The sequence below is a fragment of the Pavona decussata genome, unplaced genomic scaffold (assembly GCF_977016875.1).
Source record: "Pavona decussata unplaced genomic scaffold, jaPavDecu1.1 SCAFFOLD_87, whole genome shotgun sequence".
Classification (NCBI taxonomy): domain Eukaryota; kingdom Metazoa; phylum Cnidaria; class Anthozoa; order Scleractinia; family Agariciidae; genus Pavona; species Pavona decussata.
The window spans coordinates 1,349,850-1,373,024 of record NW_028145504.1 but is presented as its reverse complement, the minus strand read 5'-3'; the positions used below and the strand labels follow the sequence as shown (position 1 = coordinate 1,373,024).

The window sequence follows — 23,175 nt, the reverse complement described above, 5'->3', positions numbered from 1 at the left end:
TCGCCTTCAATAGACACGGCTTCGTTTCGCGCCATTTCACCGCTTAACACTCCACCGACGGATGCGGCATCAGAAATACGGCTTCATGATTCAGTTAAGGTTCAAGGTTCACTGAATATGGAGGAGAAATCGACGGAGAATGGTGCCGCGGAGTTAGAATCGGGCGCAAGGAAGAAAATTACAACGGATAAAGGTAAACAGTACGAGATACAAAGGTTAAAAGAGCGTAGAACTGTGGCTCTTCGCCACGTGACTAGGCAGATAAACAAAATGAAGCCTCTTCTTGTTGATCTTAACAATTTTGAGTTTGTGTCATCTGAAACGGAAGGTTTAAACAATTTACTTTTTCAAGCTACAAGTTGCTCAGGATAATTTCCTCGAAGTGTTAGAGAATGAATCAGATATTGCCAGTGCTAATTCATGGTATGAAGTTCATGATGGAGATGTGTTTAAGTTTAAACAGTCTGTCTGTGAATATTTGTCTAAGGCGAAAGAGCTTCAGTCTGCTGAATTAAATTCTGCTGCTTCTAACAAGTCTCATCGCTCTAGAAAGTCTAATCACTCTGGACGTTCTAATTTGTCTTCACTTTCATCTAATGCGAAATTGATAAAAGCCAAGACTAGGGTTGCAGTTCTAGAAGTTGAGGCAGCTTTTCTGAAGGAAAAACAGGCACTGAAAATGGCCGAGGAACAATTGGAGCTTAGGAAAAGTCTAGCTAAGGCAAAGGAAGAAGAAAGGATTTATGAACAAATGAACAGTGAAGAGTGGGTTTCCACACCTACATGTTTACAGACACAAAAGCTTCCAATATTCCCAGTGTCCAGTCTACTCCCAGCCAACATTACGAAGGATACAAACATTACCTCCCTGTCAACCCCAGGGTCGGTTGTAACGATGACAACGGCAGCAATGGTGACTAGTTCATCCTCATCAAACGCCATTCCAATTTTAGAACCTGCTTCAAAGTCTCTTCCAGCACATTCTTCTGGCAATCATGTCTCAGGGCACCAGTACCCCACTCAAGCAAATCCTCTTAGTGGATATACTACAGGGCAAACAGGCCCCATTTACACAAGCCCAATGACAGCATGCAGATCAGGAAATTCAGGCTTTGACTTTGAAACCCATGTAGACATTGTGACTCCTGGGTGTGTAGTGAACCCCACTGAAATTCCCACAAGTGCACATCTTTCATCAACTCAACCCCATTTCGTAGACGGGCGTGCAGTTGTGTATTCTATCAGAGATCAATCACAGGGGATCCCACAGACACCCCAACGTGTTTATAGCCCTCGAAGTTGCTCAACAAGTTTGTCTGTTGATCCCTTGGCAGTCCAGGACAACACCTTTCAAGATATTGTAGACATTCAAAGAAAGCAGACGGAATTGTCTCGAATTATGGTTTCCCAGCAAGCAAGGAGCCTTCTTCCATCAACCGAGCCTCCAATGTTTTACGGTGACGCTATGGAATTTCCCGCATTTATGACTGCCTTTGAGTCTTTGATTGAATCAAAGGTTGAAGACTCCTGTGAAAGGCTGTATTTTCTGGGTCAGTACACTTCTGGTAAAGCTAAAGAAGTTATTAATGGTTGTCTTCAGAGAAAATCAGAAGGATCCTACAAAGAAGCCAAGGGACTGCTAAAGAGACAGTTTGGAGATCCTTTCAAGATTGCAAATGCTCACATCACAAAACTGTCTTCATGGCAACCAATCAGAGCAAACGATGGCTCAGCTCTCCAAAATTTCTCTATTGCTCTGGACCAAGCAAAGTCTGCTATGAAAGGCATGTCTCACATGGACGATTTGAACACAGCTCATGTACTGCGACAGCTTTGGGAAAAGTTACCTAGACATCTACGAAGCAAATGGACTGAAAGGAACAATAAGACCAAGATTGAAAAAGGAAGGATAGCTGACTTTGAGGAATTCTCACAATTTGTCCACAAACAAGCTGAGCTTGCCACAGATCCTGTATTCTCAGAAGAAAATGTTACCAAACCTCATCATGATGAGAAAGACAAAGCCACTCATGTCAAATTCAGACGAAGGCCACGTAGCAGAGGAAAAGGAACAAGCCTTGCCACGGGATTAAAGCAGGAAGGTAGAAAGGAGGAGTCCACGTCGTGTTCCTTATGCAAAAGGCCTCACAACCTAAATGATTGTGAACAGTTTTTAAAGAAAACTCTAACTGAGCGACGGGAGTTTGTAGTGGAGAAGAAACTGTGCTTTGGTTGCTTTAGTGATCAGCACATTGCCAAAAACTGCAAGGAGCGGCAGACATGTAAGACTTGCAAAAGGCCACACCCCACATCGCTACACGACTATGATTGGGCGAAGAAGATCAGCAACGACAGTGATAATCAACCTGGAGCTGAACCTCGGGTTAGCAGCAACCGCACTGCCATCTGTAACGTCACGGAAGCTGGAGATGTGCCTATCAACATGGGTATATTACCAGTTCACTTGTTTCACAAGAGTGATCCAGCAAAGAAGATAAAGGTCTATGCACTGCTAGACAACGCCAGTGGTGGGACATTTGTAACTGAGAAGTCAATGAAGGCGCTTGGCATTGAGGGAAATGACACTGACCTTATCCTTACTACGATTCACGGAACGAGCAGTGTTACCACAAAGGCCATTGAAGGATTGGTGGTAGCCAACATTAAAGAAGAGGACGTGATCTTGGACCTACCTAGAACGTTTACGCGGCATGTGATTCCAGCAGACCGCAATGAAATACCTCGACCTGACGTAATCTGCAAGATGTCTCATTTGAAGAAAATCAGTGCAGAGATACCCCCCTACATGGCAGACATCGAAGTGGGTCTGCTTATTGGACTGAATTGCCCAAGCGCCCTACGTCCAAGAGAAATCGTTTACGGCAAAGATTCAGACCCGTACGCAGTTCGGTCACTCCTCGGATGGTACGTCAACGGGCCCCTCTGTAATCCACAGCTGAGTAGCCAGATTACATGCAACCGAATCAATCTTAGCCCTGAAGATACTATAATTACCCCTCGGGGATATCTAGTCACACAGAGAAAGGTGAAGGAGCGGATAACTCCACAAGCAGTTAGTCAGATGTTCGAGTTGGACTTCTCTGAACGAGAAAAGGGGACAGCAATGTCACGTGAAGACATCAAGTTCTGCGAAACGGTGGAGAGCGGCATCGTTCATCTCGATGACCTGCATTATGAGATGCCCCTCCCATTTAAGCATCAGAACGTTCAGCTCCCTAACAACTATGCACAAGCAGAAAAGCGTCTGACTGGCCTAAAAAGGCGTCTGAAGGCCGATGACAGATATTGTGCAGATTACTGCAGTTTTATGTCTGATATCATCTCCAAAGGATATGCTCGCAAGGTGAATGACGAGTTCAAAGATGAGGTTGGAAGAACCTGGTACCTTCCTCATCACGGGATCTATCATCCGCAGAAGTCGAAAGTACGAGTGGTGTTCGATTGTTCGGCCACATTTGAAGGACAGTCCTTGAATGACAAGCTTCTTCAGGGACCGGATCTTACAAGTAACCTCCTTGGCGTTCTAACCAGATTTCGCCAGGAGAAGTACGCCTTTATGGCGGACATTGAGAAGATGTTCTTTCAAGTGAGAGTTAGAAAGGAAGATCAAAGTTTCCTCAGATTTTTGTGGTGGCCAAATGGAGACTTGGAGCAGAAAGCCGAAGAGTATTGTATGACTGTGCACCTCTTCGGTGCAGTATCATCTCCTGCATGTGCCAACTATGCACTTCAGCGTACAGCAGACGACAACGAAGACAACTATGGAACTGAGGTAGCCAACACCCTTAGAAGGAACTTCTATGTGGATGATGTCCTAAAATCTGCAAGCACCGAAGACAAAGCTATTGATCTAGCGAAGGACGTCAAGGCAGTTTGCAGGAATGGGGGATTTAACTTGACTAAGTTTGTGGGCAACACTGAACGCATCATTAACTCAATTCCTGACGAGCACAGAGCGGAGAATGTGAAGAGCCTTGCACTTGGCCAAGATAAGTTGCCCATTGAAAGAGCGCTAGGAGTCATTTGGTGCATCAAATCAGATACCTTCAACTTCAGGATTGAACTTAAGGATAAGCCTTGCACACGTAGAGGCATCCTTTCAACGATTAGTTCCATCTACGACCCCTTAGGTTTCATCGCTCCGGTAGTACTTGTTGGAAAGAAGATATTACAAGACATCTGTCAGTCTAACAGCTGGGATGAACCCATTGACGATGCAACCAAAAGCAGATGGGAAAAATGGCGGAATGAACTTTGCTTACTTGAAAGTTTAACAGTGCCAAGAAGTTTCAAACCCGCAGAATTCGGAAAGATTGTGTCGGCACAGCTCCACTGTATGTCCGATGCTTCGACGTGTGGGTATGGACAGTGCTCATATTTGAGACTTGAAGACGAGAGCGGGAAGGTACATGTGTCGTTTGTTATGGGAAAGGCCCGCGTAACACCGAAGAAGATAGTTAGTATCCCGAGATTGGAATTGGCCGCTCCCACAATTTCTGTCAATATTGGGGACAAGTTAAAGGATGAATTGGAGTATGAGGACATAAAGGACTACTACTGGACGGACAGTAAAGTCGTTTTAGGCTTTATAAGTAATGAATCTCGTCGTTTTCATACCTACGTAGCTAACAGAGTTCAGCTTATCCACGTGCACACTACTCCTTCACAATGGCACTATGTGGAAACTGCATTGAATACTGCTGACGAAGGGTCGAGAGGTATGTCTCCAAAGGACTTTGTTGAGAAGGCGGCATGGATCACGGGTCCTGACTTCCTGAAAGAACCTGCAAAGAGCTGGCTGAAGGAAGAAACGTATGAAGACCACGTGGATCCAGATTCCCCTGAAGTCAAAAACGTTAAGGTTAACATTAGCACGGTGAAAGAGAGCAGTGATATTGTCAAGAGACTTCGACGATTCTCCAGTTGGTTTAAAGCAAAGATGGCTGTAGCACTTTGCCTGAAATACAAGAGACATCTGAGAGATAGAGTCCTAGCCAAGAGAAAAGTGTCCAGCGGTTTGGCATCTGATGAAGTACCTGCCGGACGTAAGGATGTCAATTCTACACGAGTCAACGTAGCTGACTTAGAAGAAGCAGAAATGGAGATCATAAAGCACGTACAAAGAAATGAGTTCCCGTCAGAAATTAAAAGTCTGCAAGACGTTCAAGAGAAAGTCGTCTACGGTAGTCGTAAGTCAGACAAAGAAAAGAAAGCCCTGTTTAAGAAGACAACTTCTCTCCGCATGTTGGATCCAGTGCTAGACAGTGATGGTGTTATGAGAGTTGGTGGAAGAATACGGAAGGCCAATCTGCCCCCCACTCTAAAGAACCCTGTGATCCTACCAAAGTCAAGCCACATTAGTTCACTGATTATCAGCCATGTTCATGAAAGAACACATCATAGCGGAAGAGGGATAACTTTAAACGAGCTTCGTTCCTGTGGCTATTGGATTGTTAGCGGAAATGCGATGGTCAGACAGTTTATTTCTAAATGTGTAACATGTCGTCACCTTCGAGGGAGCCAAGGAGAACAGAAAATGGCAGATTTGCCAAAGTCGCGCGTAGAGCCAACGCCACCCTTTACCTATTGTGGGGTCGACTACTTTGGCCCTTGGCACGTCCAACGAGGAAGATCTGTCGTGAAGAGATACGGAGCCTTGTTTACTTGCTTAGCAAGTAGAGCAGTACACATAGAGGTGGCGGATTCTTTGGAAACGGATTCGTTTATAAATGCACTCAGACGTTTCATCTGTAGACGGGGATCGGTCAGGGAAATCCGCTGCGATAGAGGAACGAATTTCATTGGCGCAGAAGCAGAACTCAAGAAAGCTATTGAAGAAATGGATGACCAGGAGATCAAAGCGGAACTCCTTAAGGAAAGCATCGATTGGATTAAGAACCCTGCATCTGCTAGCAATTTTGGTGGTGTCTGGGAAAGACAAATCAGGTCAATCAGAAATGTCATGAATGGTCTCATCAGAGAACATGGTAGTCGGCTGGACGAAGACTCGTTAAGGACCTTCCTTTGCGAAGCCGAATACACGATCAACAACAGACCTCTGACAGTGGAGACCCTCAGCGACCCACATTCTGCACTACCATTATCACCAAGTATGCTGCTTACAGGAAAGACAAGACTTGTGCTGCCCCCGCCTGGAGAATTCAAGAGAGAAGACCTGTACTGCAGAAAGATGTGGCGGCGTACACAGCATATGGCTCAAGAATTCTGGTCAAGATGGTGTAAAGAATATCTGCAGCAGTTACAAGCAAGAAACAAGTGGATTCGGCCACGAAGAAATTTTCAGGTCGGAGATGTTGTGTTGTTGAAAGAAAACCAGTCTCCTAGAAACAGATGGCCCATGGCTAAAGTGGTGGAAACTCACCCTGATGATCAGGACCAAGTACGTTCGGTGACAGTGTTGACAAGTAATGGATCCAGACTGGAAAGACCTGTTAACAAGCTTGTGCTGCTCGTAGAAGCGTGAGAGACCGGGATTCCCCGACGAGGAGCCTGAGGAGCCAGAACTTTGTTAAGAAAGAGTTTTACAGTGAAAGAAACTTTTTTAAGTGTTTTCACCAAGCATGGAACATTGACATTGTGTTTCCTAAAGATTAGTTCCTTTTTGTAGAAAATGTTGGACATTTTGGGGAGCCATGTTACTGCTGGGCTTCGCGTTTCCCAGCTGGGTCCCCTGCGCAGACATTTAGTTTCGGGCATGCGCATAGGTGGCCTTTAATGTTTACCACGAGGGCCACCGAGTTTTTACCTCAATTTTAAGTTCACTAAGGTTTATTAGTTTTCACGGTTTGTACGGCAGTTAAGTTGACTTTTATGAAGGTCCATCGGTGTAACTGGAATTGCGAGTTTGTCTCACGGTGCCTCGTGTCGAAATAAACGTTGAAATTTACGGCTGGTTTACATTCGCATCTACAGTCAGAGAGGTCGAAAGGTGCAAGTATGTACGGGGAAAAGAGGAGGCCTAAAATAGGCAAGATGGGCCAAAAACTGGGTGGACTTATATTCGGGTGGCCGTATAACCAGCTCAGTTATTTTAGTTATTTATTGTTTGCTTGTGGATGGGCCTATAACTGGGATTTTACGGTATGTGCATTTCTGTGAATGTCATGAAAAAAAATACCCTAACTGATGTATTTTTGTTTATTTTGGTCATCTTTTATGGCAGTTTATTAGTGCTATTTCATTTCTTCAATTCACACCTTAACCATGGTTCCCACAACTACCTTTCCAAGCCTCCGTCCCTCCATCCCTACCCTTCCCACCTATGTTCCTGGATGCTGTAGCAAGTATAATCTCCATTTCTATTCTTGGGAAACGCCCTGCAGTGATAAAGGTGTATTCTTTGGAAAACCCCCTTAGTTAGCCCTGACAGTCCCCCTATACCTATACACTGCATTTCCCCACAAAGAATTCAGTGAAACACGGCCGAAATAGGCGAATGAACACACTTGTTAAATTAATGGTCGTTTCATCCTATTTCCACCCATTTTTTTCCCACAGGGTATGCTGTTCTTGAACTTACTACTGTTATCTATCAGTATACTGTTAGCGTTCTACCAGGAGATAATGGAGGCCCCGAAGGAAACGAATAGACGGCGTTCTATCACATTCTCTAGAGCTAAATGTTCGAAAACACCTGTCATCGAGGATCACTACAACATAAAATGGTCGGAGATCATGCTGGAAGGTGTAATTGGCGAGGGAAGTTACGCCCGAGTGCACAGTGGTAAATGGAAAAATACAAGTGTGGCTGTGAAATAGTACAAAATCAGCAAAGGTGTAGCAGCTTACAGAAATATGGTTGCTGAAGAGGCGAACGTTCTCCTTCGTCTTTCGCACCCTAACATTGTAAAATGTCTCGGCTTATGTCATGAAGAAGTATCTTTGGTGCTGGAGCTGATGAGCAAAGAAGTTCAAGTTGACGAAGATACGGCTTCTTATCATAATTTGCGAGAAATGGTAGATGATTTACAAGAGTCAATACCCATGGATCTTAAGGTGGACGCCTTACAACAAATGTCGCAGGGGCTCCAGTACTTGCACAGCAATGGTATAATTCACTGCGATATTAAGAGTGCAAACGTTCTTGTAGGGGGCAAAGATGACGACTGGCAATTCAAGCTCACAGACTTTGGTGAGGCACACAGATCCATTACAACTACCGCAAGCACGGTGATGCAGACAAAATCCTTAACTGTAGTGGGAACAGCTGCATTTATTCCACCTGAGTATTTAGTCGGTGATGTGGTGCCAATGAAGACATCCAGAGATGTATACTCTTTCGGGATGGTGATGCACGAGCTCCTGTACCCAAACATGAAACACCCTTGGCAGCACCAAGTGCCACATGGAGAACTTTCAGTGGTAGCTAAACTCGCACTCGAAGGAAAGCGACCTCACATTGAACATGCCCTTCCTTTGAAGCCATACACAAGCCTCATGCAGGAATGTTGGAAGCAAAACCCTCTTGATCGGCCAACCATAAGTGAAGTTAGTGTGAGGCTACAAGAAATGTGGACTTTCCTATTGGATGGTTACACTGATGAGGATGAAAACAGCACACAAAGCTCTGTTCTGCTAACAAGTACCACCCTCTCACCTGCGTCGTCGCCTTTAAAGAAACGCCCTGATAGAGAGAGTTGCAGAAGCCATTTGAAACCGTCCGCAGAAATAGTGTGGGAAACACAAGAGTTGAAAATGGAACCAGGACAGAACGCAAGCCACTGTCAAATGAAGCATCCAAGTAGTGGGCAGTACGTCCCCTTGACGATAGAAGAAGGCCCGCCTAGCTACTCTATTGTCAATCAGAAGGTTTATTCAGAAGATTTGTCAAGATCTCCCTGTGAAACAGCTGGTGCAACCCAAGGGACTAGCTTACAATCAAGGCCAAGCCCTAACCAGCCCAGCAATCAGTGTTGTCTAAAAGAACGTTTGGAAAAAACAGATAGCCAGGGACAAATACTCAGTGACGCAAGAGAGGATACCTCCTGAAGTTTACTAGACAGCGGGGTGGAAGAAATCGAGGTCTGTAATGATAGCCAAGGTCACCACTCGAGTATTAACCAAGAAGAGAATTCAGAAGTAACAATCGAGGGAAACTCTGCCTATGAGGGACTTGAGCATTTGCCTCGTATTACGCATGATACCAAGATAAGGTGGAGCGGCCATTTAAACACTTACTTTTCCATTTCAAGTCTCCGCACATTCCAGGAGCATGCCATAAATGCGCTTACAAGTGGGAAGGATGTGGTAGTTATTCAGTCGACTTCAAGCGGGAAGAGCTTGGTTTACCAGCTTCCTGTTGTCATGGCTACTAATCAAATATACCTGTGCTTGTGTCCCACCATCTCCCTTATGCAGGATCAAGTTTCCAATTTAGTTAGCAAAGGCGTTAACGTTGTACGGCTGGGATCGGAGCATACGTTGGCCGATTATAATGCTGTCTTCAATAGCGCACCTGAAGACCTGGCTAAGATCGTGTACATGACACCAGAATATTTGTTTGGTGGAACCGAAAGTAGTGGTTGTTTAGAAAAGGTGAAGAAGATGGAAGAGGAAGGAAAGTTGGCGTATGTAGCGATAGATGAAGCCCACTACATATGGCAATGGGGTGGTTCGTTTCGAAAGAACTACTCACAGTTAAAAACACTAAAAGATTTGTTCCCCAAGACCCCCATTGCCGCCCTAACAGCCACGGCAACGCCCGAGATGCTAGCAGAAATGAAGAAGGACTTGCTGAGATCTCCTTTTGTGGTTAGAGGAAGTGTGAACAGGCCCAACGTTTATGTTGATATCGAACGAGGACAGGGTTTCGGAGAAACCCTAAACAAAGGGAGAAAGAAAGATAAAAACATTGTAACGGAAAGGGATCGCTTCGGTCCAACCGCAACACGAATAAAGGAGAAGATAAGAACTGATTGCGCGATTGTTTATTGTTCATTTGCTGAAGATTGCAGGAAGTTGAGCAACATTTTGAAAGAAATGGGTGTGAAAGCGGAATATTACGTCGGGAGCAGTGGTTCTATGACCCCTACAGAGAAGGGCGCAGTTCACAGAGCGTTTAAAGAAAAGGCTCTCCAAGTTATTTGTGCAACTGAGGCATTTGGTGTAGGAGTAGATATACCGCACGTGAGGTACGTCATCCGAGTGGGTTGTCCGCCGAGTTTGGAGCTTTGGGTTCAGGAGCTAGGTCGTGCTGGCAGAGATGGCAAACCCGCAGAAGCACTCTTATTATTCAATGAGTATCCCGACTGGCAGAGGTTGCCTTTCTGGACAAGGAATAACCCTCCTGAGGAGAAAAAGAAGAAGGAAGACCAATTCAAGCAGTGTTGGCGTTACATCTATTGCCCATTTGTCCGCAGGTGTTTGCGAAGAGCAATAGGAGAGCATTTTGGAGATGTTACCCAAAACGTGGAAGTAGAAGAGAGATGCTGCCTCTCCTGTGAGAAGGATAGTGCTCCTGCTGTTGATATTTCAAAGTATTTGCTGATGCTGTTAACTGCCATCCGTGAGTTGCAATCCCAAAATGGTGTTGGTGAAAGAAAAGTTATCGAGTGGCTTCGGGGTAACGACGTGAAGTGGAAAAAAACCCCGGAGATGAAGAAAAGAGTAGAGTCATCAAAAGTGGAAGGAAAGGGAAAGGAAGACGTTGAACAAGGTCGGGGGACATTGACTCCTGAGTGGTGGAAAGTCGTTCTTCGTCAGTCAATTGCCTTGGGGTACGTGGAAATGCATTTCTTTACCCACCGATTTCAGAGATATGAGCAGACGAGTCGTACCGTGACAGTTAGTACGAAAGGAATGGAATTCGTGAACGAAGCCCGACCTGTTAAGGTTCCAGAACCATGTTCACTAGAGAGTCTTCTAAAGCCACACAAAGAAAGAATGGAAGAGAAAGAGCGAGCCCCGAAAACCTACCGATCATCTAAGCATTTCCTACCTTGTCTCAAAGAAATGATTGAAGATACATCTTCATGGGTGAAATGCGTCGCTAAAGAGTATCAGTACCCTGGTTTTGACACCGAGCCGGGTAAATTGTTGTATGTGGAGAACGTGAACCAGTTAGCTCAGTCGGCAAAATCTGATCCACATTTCATCTACAATGACATGCAGTTGTCCAGAGGACCGGCCAACAAGCCTGCTACAAAAGTGTGGAACATCGATGGTGCGCCCACAAAAGTGGTAATTAACAAGAGTCGTTGTGAAGGGGTTAAGAGATGTAGTGCGCCCACCTGCTCCTACGTGGTGTCTCGTCGGCAGCAGCTAAACCGTTGTAGAGCCCATCCAAAAGCACCTCTGGAGAAATCTAAAACCTGCAACGTCATGTTTGTCTATATTCATCCTGAGGAATGCGAAAGGGATGTAAGACGTTGGATTGGGGTCGTCAGCTCTTCCCCTGGTGAAGTGACTCACTCCCATGGAAAACCAGCCCCAAGCAAGATACCAACGATGTTGCACGAACAAATTGTGGAATGCGTGCAAAGCGACTTCACAAAGACCGCCAAGGACGTGCAATTGGGTTATGGAATGTCATGTATGCCTGCAGATGAATCTCCTGTTGCAGCAAATATCGACGTTATAAATCGTGTAGTGAAGAAGGCAAGAGTAGATCCCAACTTGGTCAAAGCGTACAGCATCATTCAGAACTACGAAGCGCTAGTTCAATGCCGTGTCAATAAAGATGCTAACAAGAACCTCACTACTACTGACAACGAGAAGCAAGACCAACCCAACTTTACCGACGAAGTAGATGCCTATCTATGTCCTTACAAAGTGGATCACTACTTGACAGACAATCTGAATGCAGTTTTCTTCTTAAGTAGATTAATGGCGAAGATTCTTTCAAGTGCTGATTTCATTGTTGTCGATGTCACGTTCCCACCCCTTGCTGATTTCCCATACCTGCTCAATATTGTCGCCTTCAATCACCTCACGATGGAATACATGATCTGTGGCAGAGCGAACTTGGACCGAGTAACAGCAGAGGCATATCAAGTGGCTTTCAGTGGCATATTCAATTGTGTCAAGAACTACTACCTAGAATTTGACCCAAAAGACTCCCTACAGGCAGTCATTGTGGACTACTCAGATGCGCAAATACAAGGTACGTTCTACATTTGCCCCCCAAAAATATATAAGCGGTAAGTGATCATAGAGCGGAGCAAATATTTGTTATTTTTGTGTATCTTCAGGTTTAGTCCAAACTGTTGGAAAGGCCAAAGCATTCAGTGTGCTGAAAGGTTGCCAGGTGCATTGGATGCGTTCAGTGCTTCGTGTGGCAAGTCGAGTGTGCCAGACAGACGAAGAGCAGATTGCTTACAAAGTCATCGGCAGAGCTATTCCTTTTGCAGAAAGCGAAGATGATGTACTTAAAATGTTTGACGCACTATGTGGAAGGGTCACAGTGTCCGCACTGGATGGAATTGTACAGTTTGAAGATATATCAACTACCTCCATCATGAACACTCACTGGAGTAAAGCAGAAACCTGGTGTCAGTGGTGGACACAAGAGAGGCACTTGAAGCTGTTATGTGAGGCCACCGCCGACATGAGTGCAACTGTATGGGAGACGACTCCATTTACAACGAACGCCGTCGAGTCTAAAAACAGGTTGAGTGTTCCGTCTTCAAAAGGGCCGGGTACCCTGATCACGCAGTTAGAGCATCAATATCGAATGGACAGGCTGGCTACGCAAAAGCATGTAGCGGCCGAAAACGATGTCACAATCCATCATCGATCGGATACTCAAGAGGCCATGGCGCGACGAGCAATGGCAAAAGCAACCTGGAGAAGGAAAAAATCATCCTCCAAGACAGCTGACAGAAGTGGCCCTCCCGATACTAATATGCACGAACCCACTACAAGTAGGCAGGGCAAACGACCACTACCAAACCAGCAGGAAAACCCTCGCAAGAGGAACAAGAGCGAGCTACTCGGGCGACTAGTATCAGTGGAATGTATGGGAGAAGACAGGGTCACGCTGGGATGGTTTGATGCACGCGTGGAGTCGTATGACAAAGAAGCAGGATATCTTTTGCGGTTTTTAGTCAACGAAGACGAATTCATATACGCAAAGAAAATACCAGCTAATGACATTACGCTTTTGTGATGTGCATAACGGTATAGTCATTAGCTGGTATTTTCTTTCATTGAAATTTAGTCGTCCTCTCTATGATATCGGTAAACTCGCGCATTGACGAGGTAGCCCTGGAACTAACAGTAATTTTTAAACAACTTCAGTGTAAACCTACAACCTAAATTGGAATGGTTTAAGAATCGTACATGTCTGCTAAACTTTAAACTATGTTGAAAATTCGATAGGCTATATATATGAACTGAAACAGTTCAGTTTTTAATTTGCTTTGCACAATCGTGAAATGAAGTGCTCCAGTTAACTCGAGTTAATAGCCTATATCGACTGGTTCAAGCGGATGTTCGCTTAGTATATCATTCCGATTTAGATTACAATTGCATTGAAGTCGTTAGGTCACCGTTGTTCAGATTGGACCGTTCAGGGCATGTTTACAAGGTGGTTGGGCGACCCATCGGCAACTCTATTTCGCGGGATAATTTGTTTCTAGGTCACAACGTCAAAGTGTAAGCGGCCGTTCAAATTGGGAAGGCTCTAGTTAGGCGAAATACTAGTTGCGGAACCGTGAAGTATAAGCCTTCCTTATATGACTTTGCAAACATAGTTTTAGTGGACAAGCATTAGCCTTTTCTTGTTATGATTGCTATCTAATTACATAGATATGTTTAAAGTTAGATGATTTTTTTGTAAATTGGGAACTATTTAGGTTAACAGACATATTTACCATGCTTAATTGAGTTAATGGCATGTTTGGTGTTATATTCGAAATACATTTGAGTAGCAATACACTGAGGTTAACTCAAGAGAACACAAAATTTAGAGAGATTATCTCCTCACTCGCACGTCTCTTTTTACCTTTTGGTTGAGACACATTAAGTATATTGATTTATATTTACGAGTTTTATAATAACATCCTTATATTTTGCATGCTTTAGAGTACTTTAACATTTTACATTCAGTGATTATGAGTCATTAAGAGTGATTACGTTTTAAAAAAAGAAAACATTTTATGGAGTTTAATAACGCAACGTGATATGTACCACACGTGAAAGAACTATCAGCCTGATTCACGTAATCAAATATTTAGAACTTAAGTCTGTCTAACTTTCATCTGTTCCTATTTTGATCGGACAGCCAGCAAGAACTTTGGATCCCTTGGGTTCCAACAAGAACACTAAGCTATTTCTCTTAAGGTGTTTACGAGTATTCAGTAAGTTAATATCTTTCTTTATGTCAGCTCCCACAAAAGCTCTGTCAATACAGATCACGTTCCATGAAGGACATGAACGTACAACAAGCGCGGTGATTGGTATTCAAATGATTTATACGCATTTCTCCGTGAAGTTTTAACATGATTTAACTTTGGGTAACCGCCATCGCTATGTACTTGAAGATGACGCGCATTATGAGCCAATCACAGCGCTCTGTGTGGATGTGCGCGCCGCGTTGTTTAACAAGCAAAGCGTTTGAGAGTTCAGTTGTCAACATCCATTAAAGCTTCTAAAGACGAAAACGAGTTCCTGTCTTTCACGAAACCAAGCCGAAAACTATTCCTCGTCTTGTTTTACCTTGGAAAAATATTGCTCTTGCCCCTAAGAGTCATTGAATGCGGGACGTTTCGCTTCTTGTCGCCCATTGGTTGTAGGAAGCGAAACAACTCTCTTCTTTCACCTGGCAAAAATGTTTATTTATTCCGAGTGTGGATGCGAGACGTTTCGCTTCTTGTCGCCCATTGGTTGTTGGAAGCGAAACAACTCGCTTCTTTCACCTGACAAACCTGTTTATTTATTGTGAGTGTGGATGCGAGACGTTTCGCTTCTTGTCGCCCATTTGTTGTAGGAAGCGAAACAACTCGCTTCTTTCACCTGACAAAACTGTTTATTTATTGCGAGTGTGGATGCGAGACGTTTCGCTTCTTGTCGCACATTGGTTGTAGGAAGCGAAACAACTCGCTTCTTTCACCTGACAAAACTGTTTATTTATTGCGAGTGTGGATGCGAGACGTTTCGCTTCTTGTCGCCCATTGGTTGTAGGAAGCGAAACAACTCGCTTCTTTCACCTGACAAAACTGTTTATTTATTGTGAGTGTGGATGCGAGACGCTTCTTGTCGCCCATTGGTTGTTGGAAGCGAAACAACTCGCTTCTTTCACCTGACAAAACTGTTTATTTATTGTGAGTGTGGATGCGAGACGTTTCGCTTCTTGTCGCCCATTTGTTGTAGGAAGCGAAACAACTCGCTTCTTTCACCTGACAAAACTGTTTATTTATTGCGAGTGTGGATGCGAGACGTTTCGCTTCTTGTCGCACATTGGTTGTAGGAAGCGAAACAACTCGCTTCTTTCACCTGACAAAACTGTTTATTTATTGCGAGTGTGGATGCGAGACGTTTCGCTTCTTGTCGCCCATTGGTTGTAGGAAGCGAAACAACTCGCTTCTTTCACCTGACAAAACTGTTTATTTATTGCGAGTGTGGATGCGAGACGTTTCGCTTCTTGTCGCCCATTGGTTGTAGGAAGCGAAACAACTCGCTTCTTTCACCTGGCAAAAATGTTTATTTATTGTGAGTGTGGATGCGAGACGTTTCGCTTTTTGTCGCCTATTGGTTGTTGGAAGCGAAACAACTCGCTTCTTTCACCCGACAAAACTGTTTATTTATTGTGAGTGTGGATGCGAGACGTTTCGCTTCTTGTCGCACATTGGTTGTAGGAAGCGAAACAACTCGCTTCTTTCACCTGACAAAACTGTTTATTTATTGCGAGTGTGGATGCGAGACGTTTCGCTTCTTGTCGCCCATTGGTTGTAGGAAGCGAAACAACTCGCTTCTTTCACCTGACAAAACTGTTTATTTATTGTGAGTGTGGATGCGAGACGTTTCGCTTTTTGTCGCCTATTGGTTGTTGGAAGCGAAACAACTCGCTTCTTTCACCCGACAAAACTGTTTATTTATTGTGAGTGTGGATGCGAGACGTTTCGCTTCTATCGCCATAAGCAGTGGAAGCGGGACATTTCGCTTCCACGACCACAATAATGGAACGCACGAGTAGCTTCAAAAATCACATTATGTTAGAAGGAATTTTTTCGCATATTATGCCAACCGTTAATTGCCCCTTTGTAGTCGACGCAGATACCACGGTCTGTACAATTAAGACAGGCTTTTGCACATGCCCGCGCTGAAAGTCAAAAAGACACAAATGGGGCATATCAGTAGGAACAAAAGGCAAGATAGCACGTCACGCATTTCTCCCTACGAAGGAGCGCTTGGCAGGACGATCCAAGGGGTACATGTATACAGATAAGAGTCAAAAGAGCCGAGAAAACAGCAAGCTTTGTTTTCTAAGCTCTCCACCGCCTATACGGCCTCTGCCCGACTAAAGAGCCCCTACATTGAATCTTACAAATTTAAAATATTATGATGGGCGACTGACTGCGGTAGATTGCGAGCAGTCAGTTCACCTCAGTTTTGTAGCGCGCGCGATGGATCTTAGCCAGCCGCGAGATGCAACTCCTCGTTCCATAATTTTGCTGTCACTTGCAAGGCCACTGGCTCGATTTTGATGGGGGTTGCCACTTTTCGGACAATCAATCAAATTTAATCGCCTGATATTTGATTCAGTTTTGTTGCGGCTTTGTTACGTTGTAAACAAAGGAAGAAGACTGCAAGCGATGTAAGTGTAAAACACATCAAACTACACTCGGGGAGCTTTTGTGCTTACTTTGCATACGCTGTATAAATACCACCTGACCTCAAACGGCGTTTGCGTGAAATCAGTCGACCAAAACTGATCTCTGTCTGCATTGCAACATGATGAAAAACATGACACAATTCAACAAGGAGAAATTACGACTCATTCGATATCAATCAATCAATCAATCAAACCTTCATTTGCTCCAAAGTCCAAAGTTGTTACAATACTATGGCCTGGCCTGGGGAAGAAGTTCAGTCAATAAACGCGACGATCATCGCGTGGAGGGAGTTGCTCTTCGGAATTTTTTGGTGGGGGTGTGTGGCCCTGTTCTCCAAGCCCTTACCCTATTTCAGACCAAAATATATCTTCCTGTACCATTTTTATAAAATTCATACCCATTTTCAGACATAGTTTCTAGACCATATGCGTTTCTGTAAAAATCATTACCCGTTTTTAGACGTCGAGACGAAAATGGTCAAAATCTATACCCTATTTCAGACCAAAGAACATACCCTTTTAAGCCGTACAAAGATACATATAGCTGATATAGGGAAATACTCCCTCCCCCTCCCTCCCACACACTTCCTTTATCCCTACCTTGGGGGAAATATTTAATACAGGCAATGTGGCGCAATAGCATTTAAACGCAAAAGCTATTTGCACCGGCATGCAATAAAAACCGCATTACAGTAAACTTACTTTTTCCTGCAGGTTTAAGGATTACAGTATCGCATTTGATCACGACGTAGAGTAAAATGACCTTTTTCATAATCATTAAAGAATTTGCCAAAAAAATGTGTGTATGGTTTCCAGATGGTCGATCCGTACAGATTTGCGGACCTAAAATTTACACTGCTTCTTATTTATGGCCTTCAGTTAAACCATTTTGCAAATTTTTGAAAAAGATATAATTCAGTATAATTACGCATCCAGGAATTTAGATTCGAAAACCCGTTTCATAGAGATGAACGTAGGCGAAACAATTTCAACGCACATTCTCAATCTGGGAAAATTTGCCAACAGTATGATTGCAACTGCGTCAAACGAGTTGATATTGGATTGAAGCAAAATAGGCAGTTTACGATGCTCGTTTTGCAGATTTAGAAGCTTGCTTGATCAAAATAAAGTTGTGTATCGACTAGTCTCCTACGCAGCTGTTTTTAGGCTCGTCACGCAACGAGCCTAAAAACGGCTGCGTAGGAGACTATGTATCGACAAAATCGCACCGAAAAATATTTGGGCACAAGAAAAGCGTCTGCATACGATAAAAGTTTACCTTTCCGAGGTTTTGAGCCTCTTCTGGACTCGACCGCGACAAATAAAACAGCAATAATCACCAGCAAAACCAACAAAATGCCCTTCATGATGTGCTTTTGTTTGCTTCCTCGCTTGCGCAAATGTCAGATTGATGAACTGTTCAAAGGGTTTTCTTTTTTTATAAACTAGTCAATCCGGTTTTCAGCATATTCCAATCATTGTTCTAAGTGTCGGTTGCCTGTCAAACCGTGGTTTGTGCTCTCCATCTCCAGTTACTCTGAACGTGCAAAACCGGTGTTTCCAGAAATGCCAAAAAAAAAAAATCAATAGACCCATTCATCGTCTTCAGGTGAACATGGTAAACATAATACTCATGATGTAAAACAAGATGCCCCTCTAATGGCATTACACGGAATGCTTAATGTAGCCCCAATTATTCCCCATTGTATGTTTCGCAGATATTTAAAAAATATCCTCCCTTGGCCATTGAAATAATTGTCTGAATGGTTTCATTCAGATATATTGCGTGATACTTATCGTTGCGTTACTAGGAATCATACCAGAAATAACTATGCAATAACGTCATGACCCCGCTTAACTGGTCTGGCCCTCTAGCTCTAATCCCTCGCGTTGATCATTCGATCTGTTTTTTGAAGCGGATTTTCTTTGCTGTGAACTCTCCCAATTTCCGCCGTTTCAACTGTCGAGTACTACCTAGAAGTTATTATTTCGATTTACTGCTTGAAAAAGGTTGGTTTTCTCTCTGAAAACGGCAGATCCGGAGTCTTAAATTCAGACATGTGGCCGCCATTGAACGAAAACAACTTTTCCAAATGATGATTTGCTTTGACGTCACACACACCAGTAGAGATGAGTGGGTCCCCTCCCTCGTAATATACGCGCAGATAATGGAGTTTGATTGGGCCGCTTTTGTTCAAAACCGATCAAAACAATAGATCCCTTCTGGGAGAGGGAAGAATTTAATCTAGTTTTAATGAATAAATCAAATGATGATTTGACGTCACACAGAAGTGATGAGTGGGTCCCCTCTCTCGTGATATGTGCCTGAAAAATAGATTTTGATTGGGCCGCTTCTGTTGAAGACAATCAGAACAATATATCCTTACTAGGGGAGGACAGAGTTTAATGCATAAATTAATGTGCACCTTTATGACACCGATGAAGAAAAAGATACCCGACCGAAACCTAGACACGTCATGCCCTGCGGGCATTCCGTGTAATAAATGTGCAAATTAACTTTGTGAATAATGAAGACTGCCGGACAGCAGAGCCATCTGTGAAACAGAGAAACGAAAAACAAAGCTGAATAGTCCATTGTGCACATCCGTTGAGCGGTCTCTGAGGGCAGCTAGAATGCCGGCTTATCTTTCACACGAATCTAGACAAATGGCTCACTCGTAATGCCAAGTGCCATCGAAAACAAACTAAAATTCCGAAACAATTGACCCCTGGAGATGATCTGATTTATAATTCACAATGTTTTTCGCACACTTTTTCAAACGTCAGACTCTTACGTACTATTACAGAAAATATCTCTCCACTTTGGAGAATTCGTACAACCTTTCTTCCTTACAAATAATCACATATTGTTCAAGAATTTCCTGTAATAAGGCGGAGCGCCATCTTGATCGACCTTACGATGTTCCAGACGAGAATCAGGTTATCTGTTTTTTTTTTTTTTTTCTTGTAGGAAACTTCAAACATTCTTGGGAGACATCAGCAAAGCACGTACAAATCGTTTTTGCTCAACACGCTCAATTAAAACTGCGCAAAGACAAGTATTAAGACCAAGTAAAAACTGATGATGAAAAACACCAAACCCCGATGTTTCGGTGCTCACATAATTCAGTATGGTTTTAAAATCCTGTTTATCTTATACAATAAAATAAAAAATAAAGAAATCACTTTACTTAGATGTCAATATCTTTAGCACAGAGTACCGATTGGGGACACTTTCCAGATCGAATTGGAATTTAAAGGTGTTGGTTTTTGAGGAAAGGGGAAATCAGAGTGCCCGGGAGAAATGCCTCACGGAGTAAGGACAAGAACCAACAAACTTTTGTTGAAGGAATGTTGGACAAACGAGTTGAAACCGTTTAAACGGTTACATGCCCATTCTCGTCCCCAGAGCCTTCTGTCCCTCTTAGCCGGCGGGGCCACCAGCCTCCAGCGCCCAAGAGGACCAGGCGGCTCAGGGGACGAGAATGTTACATTCCTTTATAAAATTATCTGGAAGAGAGATCCTGGAAACGAGGTGGAACCCACCCGAGCTGCATTTTACTGAATTCCGCTGTTGCGCGGTTTTCGCCGTGAGTTTCCTTGGTTTTGCTTCAACTTTTCTTCGCTTTAATTTGTGATTGGTTAAAATATCGCCGAACTTTGTAAACAGTACTCTGAAGCGTTGTCTTCAGTTACAGGTATCTGCTTCAGGTGTCGGTACACGTTCGGTGATCTTAACTGATGTCTTCTGTCCCGTCGTAGTAATAAAGAGGAAGGAGAGGTTGGGTTGAGACCTCGTTTGTATGAATATACTGTTGTCGGTGGACGAAATCGGTGAAAACGAACGAGGCCATGTTCTGCCACCTCAGCGAAATACGCTTTGTCAAGAACGATGTAGATACCCTTCAAGGACTTTCTTTTGAATTTGTTTTCGTTTGTTTCTCGTTTTCTGTCTTTCTTTGCTTGTCAACTTCAGGAGAAAAAGTAACTGTTTTGCAGTCTATACGGTGTTCTGGTTTCTTGTAAAGGCCCGCCCTAATATTACAAGAGTCCAGCTGGACATACAATCAGTAAAATTGCAAGTGAATATATTTTGACGAATAAGAGCTCGTTGTGATACTGGAGTTTCAATAATTGAATGGTTATCAATCAAAGTCTGCTGAAGACGTCATCCAAAGTCAAGAGCAACCGCAGCCCTCATCAGGACAACCCTTACTCACCGGTGCGCGCGCGAAAAGTCCGCGCGAGGCGGGCAAGCCTGCGAGAGCTTGTCGCGCGAGTCTCAACGAAAATTTTTCACGTCCCCAAGTGCCTGTTACCAAAATAATAAAACAAGAGAGCTAACGCTTTCTATCGATATGCCTCTTTAATGTTAATTTTCGTAATACATAGACGTCTTCTATATAACATGTGCTCGATTTAACATGTATGATAAAACCATACTAAAACACATTAATAAGGGTACTAATCCTTTGTAGGTCATCAAATGGTTTAACTTTGATTAAAATCATGTCCCCGTTACTTTGGTATACTTTATGGTAAAAATATCATCGCGCAGAATGCCTGCAGAATGCGCGCGTGCCATGAAATGGCCTGAATAAGAGAAGAAAGGGCCCAAATTAACCCACTAGGGTTGATAAAACTTACTTTTCGGATTTCCTGGAGTTAGAACTTTACTTTTCACGCGCGGATTTTTGAAGAAGAAGGTTGTATCTTCAATTTAAGCCGAAAAGTAAGTGGATATAGAAGGTGTAAGGATTCGCTTTTTGCGTTTAAAAGTAGACAAAACTAGGCCATTTTTTGTATGGGGGCCGTTTTCTGAAGCCATCATTTCTGACAATCCAAACGGCCTTTCAAATTTTCACGCACGGCAAATGAAAGATGGGTCTTTTCTACTGAACAAAACCCGTTTCAACTTTGAAAATAGGTTAACAGGAACCATTCGCCTTTTGAGTTTGAAAACTAGCTGTTGGAGTTGCGTTTGAAAATGGCGCGTCTTGGGTCGAAGAGCTATTGTCATAAGCACAGTCAGTGCATAACAATGGATGTCAAAACTAACAATAGCCTATTCAAGAAAACCACTTGACTGTAAAATATTGCAATTACCGCGAATTTTAAAAGTGTTCTTGTTGGCACACCTGGTTCATTCGAAAACCTGTCGTGCAATGAACTAGGATAGCGAAAACGTAAGCGATCGGGATTTCTTTTCAGAGCTTCTTCGAAAACCCGATCCACCCGCTGTTTATCAATATTGTACCTCCTTTCGTAAACGAAAGCAGCCCTATGTTTCACTTCGAACTAAACGGCGAAGCAGTTTGGAGACGGAGAGAAGTTTTCGGGCAACCCAGCAAAGTGTTTGCAATTCTACAATCAAGTATTCTGTCTTTCGGCTACCGATTAGCGCAATCTGCTCGGGAGCGTGTTGGAAGTGCGTTGTACTGTAACACTGGTACCATCAATAGCTTGTCGCTTTATACGTTTCTTAGCAGAATGTTCCAGTTAAAGCTTCTCTTCTCTTTTCTCCACAATAAAGAGAATGGTGTACGAAGGCACGCGCGTGCTAACTTTTTTCAATAATAAGTAACACAAGATTTTCATACGACCAGACGGCATTCAAGTAATCAGTAGGTTCGAATGATTTTTTTTTTTTTTTTTTTTTTTTTTTGCCGTGGCTTAGCGGAAGGTAAGAGTTGCCCTATGCAAACATAGTGTGAAGCTGATCAATCGGTCTCGAAAAACCCCTCAATCTGTTAGACTACTGAAAGTCAAAACACTAGTTTAAAGCACTTATTTAGCCACAGTGCGAAGGTGCGATATTAGAAAACAATAGAAAGGGCATAAGTTCATCAGGCCTTTGTCTTTTAGCTCCCCTCCGACAAGTTGATGAGCTAAACGGTATTCCCTGCGGAGCAGTTCGCGCGTAAATTTGGACCAATGACAGTCATTCAGCCAAGTACGCTTCACCGCTAATATTACAGGCTCCAGTTGTTCAAAGAGCGGATAACTTTACCCACTGGATAAGTCACTATCCAGCGGACCAGGTGTACTTTAACTAATGCTTTTGGCAAGTTTTCCACACAAATTAAATTATGGGGCTATCGGGGAAATCGTGCACACATTTTATCGGCCGGATAGCCACCTATCCAGTGGATAAAATTATCCACTTTTTGAACAACTGGAGCAAGATCTATAATTTTTGCCGCGCAGCAAGTAAATGTCCCAAGAACAATGGGCATTCTGCGGAAACGGAATGACGTTTTCCGTTTCTGTAATAAGTTAATTACTTGAAGATTTTCACGTAACTGGTCATTAATGTCCCAAAGGACAAATAGTTTAGTGACACGTCGTCGCCATATATAGAT

At 43.4% G+C, this 23,175-nt stretch overlaps 3 protein-coding genes across 9 annotated transcripts in view; 1 reads left to right on the top strand and 2 right to left on the bottom strand.

The window, feature by feature from the left end:
• Positions 1 to 18,249, bottom strand: part of LOC146474683 (uncharacterized) — a 74,435-nt gene extending 56,186 nt beyond the window's left edge. For 4 of the 7 annotated variants that reach the window (XM_085116427.1, XM_085116421.1, XM_085116425.1 and 1 more), the window contains exons 1-2: positions 18,093 to 18,249; positions 16,247 to 16,300 (exon numbers count right to left, since the gene is read on the bottom strand). In XM_085116427.1, the coding sequence (XP_084972553.1) occupies positions 16,247 to 16,300; positions 18,093 to 18,180 (142 nt within the window). In that variant the 5' untranslated portion in view covers positions 18,181 to 18,249. The remainder of the gene's footprint in view (positions 1 to 16,246; positions 16,301 to 18,092) is intronic. The other 3 variants (XM_085116424.1, XM_085116423.1, XM_085116426.1) reach the window with 1 other exon arrangement.
• The window catches only part of LOC146474682 (inactive tyrosine-protein kinase 7-like), a 71,374-nt gene extending 51,172 nt beyond the window's left edge, over positions 1 to 20,202 (bottom strand). The window contains exon 1 of the mRNA XM_085116813.1: positions 19,332 to 20,202. The gene's annotated coding sequence lies outside the window, so the exon portion shown is untranslated. The remainder of the gene's footprint in view (positions 1 to 19,331) is intronic.
• On the top strand, positions 9,346 to 13,147 carry LOC146474684 (uncharacterized). The gene is made up of 2 exons (XM_085116812.1): positions 9,346 to 12,142; positions 12,231 to 13,147. Exons 1-2 carry the CDS (start codon positions 9,346 to 9,348, stop codon positions 13,145 to 13,147), a joined length of 3,714 nt encoding a protein of 1,237 aa, XP_084972938.1.
• Positions 20,203 to 23,175: the final 2,973 nt, after the last annotated feature.

What these genes read in the sequence shown, in the direction of transcription:
- LOC146474684 (XM_085116812.1), top strand. Translation starts at nt 9,346, where the DNA reads ATGGCTACTAATCAAATATACCTGTGCTTGTGTCCCACCATCTCCCTT. An exon ending in CTCAGATGCGCAAATACAAG is followed by an intron (nt 12,143 to 12,230) that starts GTACGTTCTACA and finishes GTGTATCTTCAG; the next exon opens with GTTTAGTCCAAACTGTTGGA.